We start from the raw sequence: 17,542 nt of genomic DNA on the forward strand, positions 1-17,542 counted from the left end.
TAAAATCACCGCTTACCACGGAGTCGATTATAAAAAGCCAGCTAGGCTAGGCTAGTCAATGTCCGATTATTAGAATAATATAGAACCAAGAACACATTGAGAAATCTAACAAGGTCTGTGTTGTTTATTAGGATAATATAAAATTGATAATTACAATTTTATTTGGGGGTAGATCTAGATTCTCAATAATAGCATCTTGTTATTAATGTTAAAAAATTAAAAAAAGGAAAACCGAAAAAAGGGTGTAGAAGAGTGTGGGGTGTAGTCAAGTCTATTTGAGTTTTTCTCAGGTCAGTGCACAGCACTGTGTGACTGTATCAGTGTATTGTGTGTGTAATACTGTAATAGTATGTTACTAGACTTTATGTAATTATGTATATTGTATATGTCATGAGTTTACATTACAACAATATTGAATATTCAATTATTCACATAGATCTAGATAGATTTTTATTTTTATAGTTTATAGGGCCTAGATCTAATTCTAAATCCAGAATGGACACGAGCGAGAAAAGTCTCAAAGGTATTTGAGAGGTGCATAAATTAATTTAAAAATCTTGCACGGCGTAGTTACAATTAATATGGTTATAAAATCCTGTCTTTCTGGTTATTTTTGGACTTTACTAAAGATTGGACGTATTTGATGTTTTTAATATTTTCGGTAGGCCTAACTAAATAAAATTTAAAAAAAAAAGCAAAAACAATTTGGTTTTCACGTGTAATGGCGACATAAACAATGGCATCCTGCTATTGGATAGGCCGGCATAGATTTTATTGTACACATTGTAAGCTAAAAATAGAAAACTCTGTCATGGGGTTTTAAATTTGCATTGTTATTTAAAAACTTGATCTGCAAAGTTTTGTAAACAAATAGTTATCGATCACTAAGTTACTGTACAGCCAATCAATATTTGTCTTACGAAAGTGAAACATCCGGTTTAAACTTAGGCTTGATGAAAATAAATAGAGATGTAGCCTTAAACTCAACAAATTATTTTCAAGTTCTCTGGATTTGCAACTTTTATAGCATTTATTCTAAAAATATAAAATTTCTAAATTAATTTTAGGCTTAAGTTTTTATTTTTTATTTTTTTTACGGTCTAAATCTAAAAAGCACGTTTTTACTCCATGTCAACAACATTATAGAAGGAATCTCGTCAACTCGCTCGCCTCCATTAGACCTACTAGTACTAGTCTAGTTAACTAGTAGTAAGTATAGTACTAAGTAGTAGACTGCACTACTACACTCAACACAACACTGTACAATGAGTTAGATAGTACATACTCAGAGTTCAGGGTGTTGGGAAATTGCAAGGCGCGAAAAGGAGAGGCAATAAATTGTGAGAAGAAAATGCGAGACATAGAATATCTGCGGAATCACGGGTAAATACTAGTAGTAGTAGTGAGACACATGCGGAAAAAAAATTGTTTCATGTTTTTGGGTTATTTTTAAAAAAACTATTTATAGTTACAAACTAAGCCTAAAGAATTTGATATATATCACGAATGCTGTGTGTTGTTCTTATTTAAAATCTAGTTTTGATTTTTTCATATATATTAAAACATCCTATGACTGCCCTCTCTCATTTTCTTGTAAGCAGGAGAAAAAATCTATATCTAGATACTCAAAATTCTAAACATTGTTGTCTGCTTCTCGCCCACTCATGTTTTCTAATCTGCGCGAGAAAAAAAAAATAAACCACCGTTTGTGGGGTCACAGTCAGTGCATATAAAAACTTAAACATAGGTCGTATATATTTCGAGCCGTCCCTCTTTTACTTATTGAGTCTACATTGTGACATGACACTGTGCGACCTTAATATCATAGTGCCTTGAATTTTCGAGGGGAAAAATATACCTGCATGCCGCTGCGTCTTTCAAGGTCAAACCTCTGTGAATTATTTTCCACTCGGTTTCAATGAGTATATAGCCCTCCGCCCTCTTCTCCACCGCATTTTTAAAAAATATATACTAACATGGTCGGGGTCAAAAGTGTAACGTTTGATTCAAGAAGGGGAGCGGTTGGTATTGAAACAACACAGCTGTTTCTTTAATAGTAAAAATAAATTATACAGGAAATTTGTAATTTCATTTCTTAACCAATTAGTTAATTTTATTATCTTTAAGAAAATAAAGGAAGATAGTTTATCTAATTTACTAGTTGAAATGTATTAAGGCATGACACACAACATTATGCATGTGTGGTATGTGGCCTGACCTATTAAATATATTATTGTTTTGTGTTACAAGCTTTTAAATGCACTGCAATTAAGAAAATATACCTTATTTGTTTTCTTTCGTAAAACCTTCTGTCGATCATGATATCTTTTACATATTTTAGCGCCAAAAGCTAATATGAAAGAAAACAAACTAGTTTTATTTTCTTATTTTCAATGCATTTTAAAGCTTGTTGCTATGAAGGTTTTTTATATTTGTTTTATTGTAAATAATGCTGCCTAACCATCTCTACTGATTAAGAAAAATGGACCTAAATTGACCACTGTACTATCATATGTATTCCCATAGTTGAAAATGTCAACTGCATATGTTCCACCACACCAGAAACCTCCTAACCCACCTCCAACACAAACAACCATTCAGAAGGTAAAGACCTTTTTTTTTTAAAATCTGATTCTAATAGATTGTAATAATTAGTTACTATCAGACTTAAGCTGTGTTTTGCAAGAAGAGTTGATAAAAAAAACCCAGTTTAATTGCAACTAAAATCTGTACCAAAATAAATAAACCTGATCCAACTGTACAATGTATATTGAGATATTTTTACAACGCCCATACTATATTTTTTCAGTTCCCCTGGTTTTATATCTTGTTATGTATTTTTTAAAACTGCAGATGTTGGATGAAAATACACAACTCATACAGACTATTAGTGATTATCAAATGAAAGGCAAAAACAATGACTGTATTCAGTAAGTTTTTTATGTTTGATACAAGATATGTATTTTTAAAGTACTCCTTTTTGTTGTTATGATTTTAAAAATAAATTGTGAATGTCCTGTACCTATTATTATAGAAATATATTTAAAGGTGTTAAAATTAATTTATTTTACCTATAGGTATCAGCAGATTCTTCATCGGAATTTGGTTTATTTGGCAAATTTGGCAGACTCCAGTACCAATGTTCATGCTCTGCTTCCTGTATGTTGTTCATTTTTTATTTAATGTAGAGTATTTAGTTGCTTTATAATGCACATATTTAAATATTTTTACAAAATAATAAAACGGCATAAAACTCTATTATAAGAATGTTTTGAACTGTTTTCCAGGCTCCTGGCAATCAAATGAGTGGTGGGCCAATGGGTCAAGGAAATCCAATGAGACCACCACCACCTGGAGGACACATGGCAGGAGGTTGGAACATTTGTGTTTATCTAACTGCACTCACAGTTTTTACACAAACTTTCATGTCTCGTAAAAAATCTTCAGATATTTATAATTGACCTTTCAAATTTAATAAACCGGGAGTGATCTCCCCTAAACTTTCTCGAAAATTCTTATATAAAACAACAGGGGATGGGAACTCGGGCTATAGACGTGATTTTTAATCCATTTTAAATACTTAAAGTTTTAAAAATAGAATAAAATCTCATAGACAAAAGAATTGCACACCAAGTGAACGCCAAATAAAACAAAAAGTGCATAATAGTGCGCAATATTATTAGTACTTTAAAAATTTACATTAGTTTTTTGAGAAGTCGGATGTAGCGTAAATTACTACTTCCGGTCAACGGAAATTACTCAAAATTTAACAGAAGGTAGAGAATTAGATCTTATATTTACATGTGGAATTTCATTTATCTATCTGAAATAGTACTCAAGTTATAGGCTTTTGAAAAATTCAAAGTAGAAAAAGTACCACTTCCAGTTATCGGAAATCGCTCAAAAGTTAATACGGATCTACGATTTTAATAAAATACTTATATATGAAATTTCATCAACCTAGCTGTAACGGTACTCAAGTAATCGTGTTTACACACAGACACACACACAGACAGACAGACACACAGACATACGGACAAAGCCCAGTTTTTCAGACTGGATTACGCATAAAACCTCTTAATTTTGATAAATCCTTTATACTTCGGATGTGATGAAGGACTGAGGTGTAATACGGTGAAAATTGTTAAAATTTCAAGAGATTTTTGTACACGATTACAATACTTTCTATATACTTTGTATATATGAGAAAGTAAAAATACTAATATTGCGCCCCTACTCCCTCTTCACATCTGGCACCATAGTACATTGTTTTATATAGTTGATGAAAATGAACATTGACTACTGGTAAATTTTGATTCCAGGCCCAATGGGTAACCCAGGCTATGGACAACAGCAGGGAAGTTTTGGCATCCAGAAACAGAATATGATGGGTCAACAACCCCAGCAAGGAATGATGACACCGAATCAGCCAATGATGACCCCAAATCAGCCAATGATGGCACAGAATCAGCCAATGATGGCACAAAATCAGCCTAATATGTCGCAGCATCAGCCAATGATGGCACAAGGTGGAGTCAGTCAAATGTCACAGAGTGGCATGGGACAGAACACAATCATCTCCCAAGGTCAGCCCATGATGACACAGAACCAACCAATGATGTCACAGAACCAACCAATGATGTCACAGAACCAACCGATGATGTCACAGCAGCAGCCTATGATGTCTCAAGGTCAGCCCATGATGTCCCAAGGTCAGCCCATGATGTCACAAGGCCAGCCCATGATGTCTCAGAATCAGCCCATGATGCAACAACACCAGTCTGGGATGAGTCAGAGTACAAACACCATGATGCCAGGAACTCCTAATCAGATCATGCCCAACAGACCTATGGGACAACAGGGTGGTTACCGCAGAGCTCAGCCAGGTAATTGTTATACTGTTTCACAATAGGTGATGTGAACTTTCATTGTTTTAATAATATAACTCCAATATAAAATACTCCTGAATAAGTGGAAGATCTAATTTGCTCATCTTTGACTTACTGTTCAATTGCTTTGAGGAAATTTAACATGATGCTTTACCACAATTTTAACATTTTTGTTTCCTCAATCTAGGTCCGCAGTTTAATAATCAGCAAAACTACCCCCAGCAACAGTTTAGTGGGCAACAGCAGCCTCCCCCATCAGGTCAGCAGCCACCCTACACCCAGTCAGGACCCCAAGCTAACGTGTCAACATCGGCTCCACAACAAAGCCAGTTTCTCCCTGGTCAGCAGAATCAAGGCAATCCCAGAGGATATGCTCCATACAGGCAGCCTGGGATGATGGGCCCAGCTGGGATGATGGGACAACAGCAAGGGAGCATGAGTGGACAGCCTGGTACACCCCCCATGGGACAACAAGGAAGTATGCCAGGTGCTATGGGGCAAGCTAACATGTCTAATCAGATGGGGGGACCTCAGAACCCACCAGGTCCACTGGGCGATTTAGGGCAGAAACAAATTGGTGGGCCCCAGAACATGCCAAATCAGATGACTGGTCAGCAAGGCACAATGTCCAATCAAATGGTAGGGCAGGGAAGTATGCCAAATCAGATGGGCATGCAAGGGCAGATGGGGGGCCCACCAGGAGGGATGAACATCCCCCAAACTATGTCTAACCAGATGGGAACAAACAGTATGCAGGGCAACATGCCCAGTCAAATGGGGCAGATGCAAGCTGGTATGGGTGGTCAGGGAAGTATGCCTAACCAGATGGGAGGACCCCAGGGCAACATGTCTGGCCCACAGGGTGGCATGTCCAATCAGATGGGAGGACCCCAAGCAAATTCCAATCCAGCTCAAATGGGCAGCCAGCAGAATATGGGCCAAGGTCAGATGCAAGGAGGCTATGGGGGTTACAACCAAGGCCAATATTAATCTGTCATTAATGATATAAACCCTTGTACATTATTTGTCCTGCAATCTTATTGCCTTTATCATGTGGAGAAGTGCAATGATTCTCTCACTTTCCAAAACTTTTTTTTTTTAAATTGAATTTTTTCCCTCTATTTTACAATAATGTTGATTGTTAAATAAATTGTTCTTGAAGGAATCATTGTATTTTGTACATTTATGCAGATGTCTTTATATTGTTGCGCTAATTGGTATAGTCAAAATTGTACTTCTAAAATTAACCAAAACTTTTACATTATATGTCTATAGGTTTTTCTTTTTATACCTTTGTTTTAGTTCTATGAGACATCCAAGTAATGTAATGTAGGCTAATTTTTAAAAAATGTTACTGCATTTTGAGCTGATGCTTTAAAAAGCAGCCTATATAAAAAGCTATTTGTAAAGCTTTATAAAATTATTTTCTAATAGTTCCTTCATATATCATTTTACTTGACTAAATCAATATATCTTTGGTTTTGGCTGTTGCTAACTTTTAATAAATCGTATTAATGATTTTAGCATAGACTAAAATATGTACTTTTGAAAATTACAAAATCTGAAATATTAATACTCAGCATTTACATTTTTGTTTATGTTAAGTATGAAGTTGTGTTCCCAAACAAATGTAAAATTATAATACTAATGCTTATCAATGCTAAAAAAATGTTGGCTATCTGAAGCTTCGACTGATGTCAGTAAATGTACATAGTTATCCCCTCACTGGAGCTCATAAAAATTGTATTTTGTAACTTTTTATATCTAATTTGTTTGTGTAAATCTTTTTCATTTTAAAATTGAATATTATGATAGACAAAACATGCTGTAGTGCTCTCTGCATATTTTCAAGTGAAATGTCTGTTACATTTTGTACTAACCAGCAGATTGTCAAAACTACCAGTGTGCCTTTGGTAGTGTCCTTAGTTTCAACTGTTGACCTAAATCCTGATATGGCAGTCTTGCACATTTTTTGTACTTAAAATGTATAAAGTTTCAATGACATTTTTATCCAATTTATCTCCTTCAGAACATGGAAACATTAACAGGTACCTTTCAAAAATTATTTAACAAGCTGAGTAACATGTCATTGCTGTGGTTTATAGACTAACTTGTACTGTTTCATTTTTCTTTATGTCAGTATTTTTAGCTGAAATTTTTAATGTAAATATTCTCATGTTAATGTCATTACTTGCAATGTATGCACTGTGTTGAGTGTGTGTTCAAATGTATCAAATGATGATCAAAAAATAACCACAGACTGGATAACTATTTTTAAAATAATGGCATGCTGTTTTACAGAAAATAAAAAAGTCAACAAAAGTGTCCCTCATGCTTCTTTCCTTCGGAAATATTAGAAATTTACTGTTATGTATAACACAAAACCATGTGGTAGCAAGCTAATTGGGGGGAGGGGAATTCAGTTTTGGTTAAATTCATAATTCTTTCAGAGTATAAATAGAAGTTAGTACTGCTGAACAAAAAACAATATAATGTAGAAAAATGAAATTTATTAATTTTAAAGTATACACAACTATATTAGTATAATAATAAATAATATAAAATGTTTTTTGTAATACCTAAAGATGTGTGTTCTAAACAAATTGAAAGAGAATTCAAATTTTATCACAGTTGAGTAATAACATTGTCCAAAACTGTAATCCAATACAATTTAACAATAGTGTTTGGTCTCATGGAAAGCAAGTAAAAATAGCTGATTCTGTTAATTTTAATTTCTTCTAAAATAAATTCCAAAACATCATTTTATCTGGTGCAGTCTTTAACAAAGTTCTTTATAACAATATAAATGGAAGAGCATACCAAGAGAACAAGTAGTTTTTACTTGAACTGAGATGAAGATATAACCAGTATATAAAGTGACAGTCTGCTGTGCAGTTCAATGATGGTCTCAACAGGCTAACAGAGCTATTGATTTGTAAACTACAGTTGTACACAAGGACCACTTTCAGTAATCATGTTCACTAGTAATGTAAGTCAAATGAGCTTCACAAATGTTGACACTATTAAATATTTAGGCAATACGAGGGTCCACAGTGAAGAGTAGAGATGTGGTGTTGCACAGTTGGTGTCTGGCCTCACGTAGCGGCCTGTACTCCGCTGCAACAGATTAGCACAATTGACTTATTTTGGTGTCGTTATGCTATAAAAAATATTTTAAGTCATTAAGTAGTTAACCAGAGTCAACAACCAGTTGACACGTAATTCTTAATTGTGTTGGAGGAAACCTCTTTCAACATTACAATTAAGAACAAAGAAGTACCACACATAAGCTAAATAAAACTTGGTAATTTTAGTTAGATCACTTACAACTGTTGTAAATACTCCAAAACTGATCTTCATTGTCATACATATGGAGGGCAAAGTTGGTCATTGTCTTGTATGGAATCCATGTGTCTTTCATCCTGTTCAGTTTATCATCTACAACAGAGTCCTGCATAAGAATCAAATCCTTTTCAGTGACACTTATCAAAAGATTTAATCTACAATACAGACTTACACAAGAAATAATGTCCATTTCAGTGACACATATTAAAAGAATGAATCTACTACATAGCCTTACATAAGAAATTATGTCTATTTCAGTGACATCTATCACAGGATTTCAGCAATACTTTGTTTTGATTACATTACACACACTTGAAGCATGAAAGTGTTGACTGTTTACCTTGACAAAGACAACCCCGTGGTTGACACACTTGGAGTCCAGAAGCCTGGCAGCTTTGTCAATGTATTCAGACTGTAGGTAAGATTTGCTCTTGATGTCTGATAGCTCCATCCAGTTGAATGTGTTCTTGCCTAGATTGAGAAGGTGCAATTATCAAATATAAACACTACAGGCTATTTCCACTACCATTACTTTTTATCAGTAACCAAAGATCATCCTACTTATTACACATATATTATTTATAAGAAATTCAACGCCACAAAATAAGTAAACTACAACAGCCAATGGCCACCATGCAAACTGACTTTAGACAGACTTTTTTGTGAAATTACATCTTCCAAGAATTGATATTTTTTATCACTCATTATAATATAATTTATTAATAGATCTGTAAATTTACAAAATTACTAAATTAGTACTTATGTCTTAAACAAACACCTCTTGAAATGGTGCTTGATTTTCTTTGGATTGTATTTTACTATTATTTAACAAATGATGCATGTATTTATATTCTAGATCTATATTGAATTATTTATTTTATTAATAATATAGATTATAGATTAAGTATTTAAAACGAGTTTAAATATTTAATTTAAGCAGCCTAAAAATGATAATTATTATAAAATATTATTTATTATTATTATGATTTGAAAAATTCAGTTAAATTTAAGTATTTATTTTTGTTCACCCTGCACTGACACTTCTGGGTCCCTAGCCTACATTTTTTGAATAAGATGGATGTTCCTGTGAATAAATGATAGATCGTAAATAATAGTGAACAAAACATAAGAGATGCATTACCCATCTGTGGCAGATATCTTATGTCCATTGAGAAGAGCTGCACACCATCACTGGGTGGGAGAAAGTCGTGTTGTCTCAGTTCTGGTTCACTGACGTACCAAAGATTGGCTAGACGTTCGTTGGGGAAGGCAAACACAGCAAAGCACCAATCATCTCGCTGCAGCCACTCACTGTGTGGAGGTGATTCGACAACAGTAACCTAACAGAACAAAGGTTGATTAGCCTATAATAAAATAATAATATCTATCATCTATATACTTTAAAATTATAATTGTAGATTGATTAGTATAGGTAGGCCTACTATTTTCTCTCTAGACTAGACTGGAAAAACCTATTGTGATTTGTTCCATTAAGTAATCTAGATCTAGATCTAGATTCTAGATCTAGATCAAGTCTAGATTTTTAATTTAAGTAATTTAACTTTAGGCCTATACAGTTTTGAAACGACGCGCTTACCTTATTGGCAATTCCCACAATGTGGCCAGGTCCATACTGCTTGATGCGACCAGACATACGGATGAGTGCATTTCGAATTCGTCTGTCCATCTCAGCCTTGTATCTCATGAAAACAATCACCTGTCCATTTGCTGCAGGATACTGCAATAGTTGCAGGCATATGATCAGTAAAGAAGTTTATATTATATTATAATTAGCAATTGCATAATGTAGCTTAGGGTCGAGTTTAATAAGCCTGCTAACAAATAGGAGTTTTGATGCCACCCCCCCCCCCCAACCGTTTTAGTATAAATACATATTATTACATCTTATCATAATAAGGCTAAAGGATAAGTATGACTTGACACATTATGGCTACATTGTCACTAGGGTGGGCTACTTATGCCCATAGACTAAATCTGTCTGTAAATTTCATACCTCCTGAGCAGATAGGGCGTGGCTAGCGTCCCTGGCACACTCGTTTTGATTCCGATTCATCTTTGAATTACAACTAGGGATAAAGTAAATCAAGTCAAAATCACCAATCAGAGTCACTTTTCCCTACGGAACGGATGTGTTTGCAGGCTGTATAGATAATAAAACATCTATAGGTAACCACACTTCTATAGATAAATACACATCTATCATAGCAATATGAGTAGATGACCACACATCTATCACAGCAGGCTGTATAGATAACCAAACATCTGCAGATAACCACGCATCTGACATAGCAATATGAATGGATGACCACACATCTATCATAGGAGGCTGTATAGATAACCAAACATCTGCAGATAACTACGCATCTAACATAGCAATATGAATGGATGACCACACTTCTTAAGGGGAGTTGTACGGAGGTGTTTTATCGGGTAGCGATCTGGCTTTGTTTGGTGATGGGAGAAAATGGATGCCATTTATGGGGGAACCCATTATCCTAAATAAAGCTGACCCCAAACAGGGTTATCCTAAATAGTTGACGCACACAAGGTAAAGTTGACCTACACACTGAGTAAAGTTGACCCACACACGAGTAAAGTTGACCCACACACTAGATAAAGCTGGCCTACACACAGGGTAAAGTTGACCCACACATTGGGTAAAGTTGACCCACACATTGGGTAAAGTTGACCCACACATTGGGTAAAGTTGACCCACACACTAGGTAAAGTTGACCCACACAGGGTAAAGTTGACCCACACACTGGGTAAAGTTGACCCACACACTGGGTAAAGTTGACCCACACACAGGGTAAAGTTGACCCACACACTGGGTAAAGTTGACCCACACATTGGGTAAAGTTGACACACACAGGGTAAAGTTGACCCACACACAGGGTAAAGTTGACCCACACACAGGGTAAAGTTGACCCACACACTGGGTAAAGTTGACCCACACACTGGGTAAAGTTGACCCACACACGGGGTAAAGTTGACCCACACACTGGGTAAATTTGGCCTACACACTGGGTAAAGTTGACCCACACATTGGGTAAAGTTGACCCACACACAGGGTAAAGTTGACCCACACACTGGGTAAATTTGGCCTACACACATGATTAAGTTCACCCATACATTGGTAAAGCTGACCCACACACGTGGTTATCGTTGTGGACGGTATGGCTACCATCAGGTTGTCTAAAGGAAAAGTAACACTAACACTACACTAATAACTATTACTGTCTACATGTGAGCTTCTTATATATTCAGTCTCGACCACAGTCAAAGGTGTGAGCAGATTAAGTGGTGCTCAGTCATGACTTTGGTTAACACTAGTTAACAGTTATCTAGATCTAGTATTAGATCAATATAAAAAGGTATCTACAGATATACATCCCACTTGTAAGTGTTGATTGTTACAGCCAGTAACAGTACTGTAACACCAACTAGTCTAGCTATGGTAAGAGTAAAGGCATAAAGACTAAAGTAGATGCCTAATTTCTCGTGTCTAATTAAATTTTTGAGATCTAGATTTGAATCTGTATCTAGATCTATTATAAACTGTAAACTGATAGAGAAGGCTGACATAACGATAACAAAAACTAAAACAGAAACATTTACTAGACTAGTAGGTCTATTTACCCCCAATACCTGAGAAACCAAAGTTCTTTGCTGTCTGTCTGCAGTTGAAAGAAACAACATCGAATTGTTACTTTTCAATAACAAACGTTGCTATGGAAAATTTACGTCACGCATTTGCTTTACATTAGTGTTGTTCAGTGCACAAAAGGCGGGTCTTTCACACTTTGGGCTAACTAAAGCTGACTTGTACACACTTCTTTCAGCTAACTAAAGCTGACTTGTACACACTTCTTTCAGCTAACTAAAGTTGTACACATATATAGCTAACTAAAGGTGTATGGTACACATTTAGAGCTACCCGCTACCCCGGAGAAAAATCGCTGAAAGAAACTCTGCCTCGTACATACTCCACTTTGGGGCAGGCCATAATATAGAAAAATTCAAATTTTCCTATAATCACACTGTATATCTATAAACCAAAAACACTACAGATATTTTACAGAATGGTTTTGATATTCGAGCAATCAAACCTGTTTGACCTACCATTTTGGGGTCTCACATTTACCAGACGACTTGCCGCATTTGTGATTGGCAACACAGGCCGACATGCTATTTAGTTCTTTAGTACTGCAAGTACTGCAAGCAGAAATAAATGAACTTTTTGTGAGTAAGGGACTCTAGATCTGAAATGCAACTGCTCATAGAAAGTGTTGGCAAAGGAGATCCATTGATGTGCTTCCCCTTCACATAATCGTTACCTGTAGGGTTCTCCATATTTGACTATTCTGCTATAGCAGTGGTTCTTAAACTGGGTTCTATAGAACCCCAGGGGACACCCGACATGATTCACGATCCGATTTTGTCAATGCGGATGATTATTTACAAGGGTTCGGTGAATGCGACTATGAAACTGGTGGGGTTCTTCCAAAAATGCTAAGAACCGCAATGGAATATTGAATTTTTTAAAGCACATACCCTCCTCTAATGATGCACCTTGCACTCCTCAAATTGTGCACCGTACCCTCCCCAAGTGGTACACTGCACCCTCGTAGTATTGGGCCTCTTTTGTGTTCTAGTTCCCTTTATCTAGACACCTCTGTGGTTCCCTTTATCTAGACACCTCTGTGGTTCCCTTTATCTAGACACCTCTGTGGTTCCCTTTAACTAGACACCTCTGTGGTTCCCTTTATGTAGACACCTCTGTGGTTCCCTTTATGTAGACACTTCTGTGGTTCCCTTTATCTAGACACCTCTATGGTTCCCTTTATCTAGACACCTCTGTGGTTCCCTTTATCTAGACACCTCTGTGGTTCCCTTTATCTAGACACCTCTGTGGTTCCCTTTATCTAGACACTTCTGTGGTTCCCTTTATCTAGACACCTCTGTGGTTCCCTTTATCTAGACACCTCTGTGGTTCCCTTTATCTAGACACCTCTGTGGTTCCCTTTATCTAGACACCTATGTGGTTCCCTTTATCTAGACACCTCTATGGTTCCCTTTATCTAGACACCTCTATGGTTCCCTTTATCTAGACACCTCTGTGGTTCCCTTTATCTAGACACCTCTATGGTTTCCTTTATCTAGACACCTCTGTGGTTCCCTTTATCTAGACACCTCTATGGTTCCCTTTATCTAGACACCTCTGTGGTTCCCTTTATCTAGACACCTCTATGGTTTCCTTTATCTAGACACCTCTGTGGTTCCCTTTATCTAGACACTTCTGTGGTTCCCTTTATCTAGACACCTCTATGGTTCCCTTTATCTAGACACCTATGTGGTTCCCTTTATCTAGACACCTCTGTGGTTCCCTTTAACTAGACACCTCTGTGGTTCCCTTTATCTAGACACTTCTGTGGTTCCCTTTATCTAGACACCTCTGTGGTTCCCTTTATGTAGACACCTCTGTGGTTCCCTTTATCTAGACACCTCTGTGGTTCCCTTTATCTAGACACCTATGTGGTTCCCTTTAACTAGACACCTCTGTGGTTCCCTTTAACTAGACACCTCTGTGGTTCCCTTTATCTAGACACCTCTGTGGTTCCCTTTATCTAGACACCTCAGTGGTTCCCTTTATCTAGACACTTCTGTGGTTCCCTTTAACTAGACACCTCTGTGGTTTCCTTTATCTAGACACCTCTGTGGTTCCCTTTATCTAGACACCTCTATGGTTCCCTTTATGTAGACACCTCTGTGGTTCCCTTTATCTAGACACCTCTGTGGTTCCCTTTATCTAGACACCTCTGTGGTTCCCTTTATCTAGACACCTCTATGGTTCCCTTTATCTAGACACCTCTGTGGTTCCCTTTATCTAGACACCTATGTGGTTCCCTTTAACTAGACACCTCAGTGGTTCCCTTTATCTAGACACTTCTGTGGTTCCCTTTATCTAGACACTTCTGTGGTTCCCTTTATCTAGACACCTCTATGGTTCCCTTTAACTAGACACTTCTGTGGTTCCCTTTATCTAGACACCTATGTGGTTCCCTTTAACTAGACACCTCAGTGGTTCCCTTTATCTAGACACCCCTGTGGTTCCCTTTAACTAGACACCTCTGTGGTTCCCTTTATCTAGACACTTCTGTGGTTCCCTTTATCTAGACACCTATGTGGTTCCCTTTAACTAGACACCTCAGTGGTTCCCTTTATCTAGACACCCCTGTGGTTCCCTTTAACTAGACACCTCTATGGTTCCCTTTAACTAGACACATCTGTGGTTTCCTTTATCTAGACACCTCTGTGTGAATAACCCGCCCATATCTCTTTCATAAAAATAACGTCACAACGGTTTGGAATGACGTCACAACTGTAAGCTAAAAAACGGACGATTTGTTCTTTCGCTATTTCGTTTCGTAACTACACGACCTTTCGTCTTTCTACTCTACGTTGATAATCTGTTTTTCTGATGTTACAACGCAGATCCGAGTTTAATGGCGATTCAAAACCTAGTCTATGGGGCCGTTGAGATCCTTGAAGCATGTTGAATGCTACTTGACCTGCCTATGTTTACACATGTTAGTGGAGCTGGTCCCTCTACGACGTGATTGGCACTCTGGGCCATGCTCAAGTTGCAGATCTCTTGACGTTTAGCGCTAAGAAGTGAATGGCACAAGTTTCTATCGATTCTTTTGTACCGTTAGACTTGATCGGTGTTGACGACAGCAAAAACTGGCGTTTGCATTCATGTAGCTTCTAAAATTAGATATTAACACTGGCCTAGATACTTAGAGCTTTAAATTTCACGGTTGTTTTTGTGTAACAGTTACGGGCCCCGAGAAAATCTTGATGAGAGTTCTTCTAAAACTTTGCTACAACTTATGTTTGCATGCTTTGTCTACGGCGGAAAAGTAATTGCTTATATAGGCGGCTCATCTAGTTTTTAAAAAATCAACATATTTAGTGTGTCAGATGTAAGGTGTAAACTGTGGATTACTAAATGAAAATGCCACTTAAAACTCAAGTCGCCCCAGAGGCGTAGCGACCCATTCCAGAGCCCGGGGCGAACTAGCCGTCCCCTCCCCATGTGTATAATAATTCACATTGGCAACAAGCGCCCCCATCCCAATTAGGAAAGGTCTAGACTCGGGAGTGCTTTTTGTGAGACACTGTCCCTTAACTTTTTTTTAATGTTGGTGTAACACAGTTGATGTAGAAAAATATAACATAAGCCCCTAAAGCCAATTAACAGTCGATTTTCTTAATTTCGACCGTGTATAATTTCATAATGCAGCTCACAATGAGGATTTTAAATTTGTTTTCTGCCCAGTTCGGCGCCCCTATACTGTCGGCAAGCAGGCGGCCGCCACACCCACCCTCCCCTAGCTACGCCTCTGGGTCGTCCTATCTATGACCACACCTAGTGATGACAGACACGGCTATAACATGCTCTGACGCAATTTGGCTGTCAGTGACAATATTTGATACACCTGTTGTCAGTGACAATATTTGACACACTGTTGTCAGTGACACTGCTTGACACACCTGTTGTAAGTGGCAGTATTTGACACACCTGTTGTCAGTGACACTGCTTGACACACCTGTTGCGAATGACATTGTCTGACAATATCTGATACAATGAAGCTTACAACTGTCCTAATTTCGTATTGGGGCCGACCTACTAAAATAACATCACACTGTTGGAGAGGATCGGACTTTTGTTATGAAATGTGAGGGTGTGAGCAAAGGGGGGGGGGGGGGGGTGGAGGGTAAAATGTGTATGAAAGGCCGGACTTTTTGTCAATACAATATTATTAGCTTCCAGCCATGCATGTTGATCCAGGTCAGATCAGTACAGACTTCATTTGTTCTTCATTTAAAAATAAAGTAGGCTGGCCTTAATGTGCAATGTTTTTTTTAAATATCTGTGATTTTTTTTTTCATGAATTTATTTAACTACAGACATAGATCTAGCTGATTATAATTATATCTTTAGGTCCACAATGGCATAAACATAATACTATGCTTACAATATATAACGGCACTCTGCTAAACGTAATCAATTTATTGATTGGTATCATTCACAGGATTCTAATCGAGACTTTGTAAGGCTCGGTCTATTGGTTTACATTTTTGTCTTAAGAGCTCCCAGTGAACGTAACACATTAGCAATTAATAATTAAACCTACGTGCAACAATAAAAATAAGTAAATTACCGCGGGCGTACAAGGTTTATTATATTAGAAAAACAGGTTTACAAATGACCGTTGCGTGTAAGCTATGATCGTTCCATTAATCTTACTTTTTAAAAATTAAATACATAATTAGATTAGTTGAGAACTACTTACGAATGTGTTGGCTTCACAATTCAATTATGGTTCTTTTTAAAAATAAATCAATCGTTAATGAATGATCGCTAGAGTTGTTACTCTAGTGCAATATTTTAGTTGATAGTCAGTATCAAACCGTTTGTTTACGAGTGTCGTCTTGGTGACGCGTTCCACCAATACCATTTATCGATTAGTTTTCGCTACAACCTTTGAAAGTGTTACCATAAATTTGGGTACCCGTCACATAGCCGTTGGGAAAGTTGCAAATGTGGGGAGAAAAGAACTTCTGTTTCACGTTGAAACAGTGGCGTACCTAGGGTGGTCTGCCCCTGTTTCCCCGTGAAAGCCTGCCGTGGCGTGGAGGAGAAGTCCACCGTAGTGCTGTGTGTGAACTATTAACACATTCGTCGGACAATTTACACTACACTTCTTTTTCAAGTTACTCAAGAATTCCAGCCCGCACTAAAGTGACCATTTTGGGGGTGACACCAAATCGAAAAATCGTAGAATTTAATGTAAAAAAAAGTTTTATCCAATTAAACTAAATAATATACCAAATGATACCAAATGGAAAATGCAACATTATTGGAGAGGGGGGGGGGGGGCTGACACCATCAGTTACAGCACCAGGTGACAACTGACCTAGTGACGCCCTGGTACAATTTGAGATTCTACCTATCCTGGGCCTAGACTTAGATTAGCTCCATCCTGGGCATAGATTAGCACCATGGACTTAGATTAGCTTCATCCTGGGCATAGATTAGCACCATGGACCTAGATGAGCTCAACCCTAGACCTAGGTGCCTCTGTGGCGTAGCCAGGTTATGTGGACAAGGGGAGCGACGATCGTGTATTAAACGGCGATAACATTTAACTTAAAATATCTAGCAATATATGGGTTAGGTTTCTATTTTACAATTTTTGAGTAACAAAAAAGCCACCATA

General features: G+C 37.3%; 2 protein-coding genes across 6 annotated transcripts; one reads left to right on the plus strand and one right to left on the minus strand.

The window, feature by feature from the left end:
• Positions 1 to 4: 4 nt before the first annotated feature.
• On the plus strand, positions 5 to 7,208 carry LOC131947279 (AT-rich interactive domain-containing protein 1A). Of its 2 annotated transcripts, none has more exons than XM_059308434.1 (7): positions 5 to 113; positions 2,527 to 2,604; positions 2,854 to 2,930; positions 3,078 to 3,159; positions 3,288 to 3,372; positions 4,323 to 4,886; positions 5,077 to 7,208. In XM_059308434.1, exons 2-7 carry the CDS (start codon positions 2,533 to 2,535, stop codon positions 5,877 to 5,879), a joined length of 1,683 nt encoding a protein of 560 aa, XP_059164417.1. In that variant the 5' UTR covers positions 5 to 113; positions 2,527 to 2,532; the 3' UTR covers positions 5,880 to 7,208. The 2 variants fall into 2 exon arrangements, with proteins under 2 accessions (XP_059164417.1, XP_059164418.1); XM_059308435.1 differs by lacking the exon at positions 5 to 113 and adding an exon at positions 126 to 290.
• A 174-nt stretch (positions 7,209 to 7,382) lies between these two features.
• Positions 7,383 to 16,828, minus strand: LOC131947295 (uncharacterized). 4 transcript variants are annotated; one of them, XM_059308467.1, is made up of 8 exons: positions 16,616 to 16,828; positions 12,378 to 12,461; positions 10,249 to 10,321; positions 9,832 to 9,972; positions 9,376 to 9,574; positions 8,575 to 8,705; positions 8,217 to 8,340; positions 7,383 to 8,006 (listed from the first exon to the last, which is right to left on the minus strand). In XM_059308467.1, the coding sequence occupies exons 2-8, from the start codon at positions 12,440 to 12,442 to the stop codon at positions 7,921 to 7,923; spliced, it is 819 nt and encodes a 272-aa protein (XP_059164450.1). In that variant the 5' UTR covers positions 12,443 to 12,461; positions 16,616 to 16,828; the 3' UTR covers positions 7,383 to 7,920. The 4 variants fall into 4 exon arrangements, with proteins under 4 accessions (XP_059164450.1, XP_059164449.1, XP_059164452.1 ...); XM_059308466.1 differs by having other exon boundaries at positions 12,378 to 12,470; XM_059308469.1 differs by lacking the exon at positions 12,378 to 12,461 and having other exon boundaries at positions 16,616 to 16,824.
• Positions 16,829 to 17,542: the final 714 nt, after the last annotated feature.

This window comes from Physella acuta, unplaced genomic scaffold (genome assembly GCF_028476545.2).
Source record: "Physella acuta isolate Inbredline_101_S28 unplaced genomic scaffold, ASM2847654v3 ptg000591l, whole genome shotgun sequence".
NCBI classification, from domain to species: Eukaryota; Metazoa; Mollusca; class Gastropoda; family Physidae; genus Physella; species Physella acuta.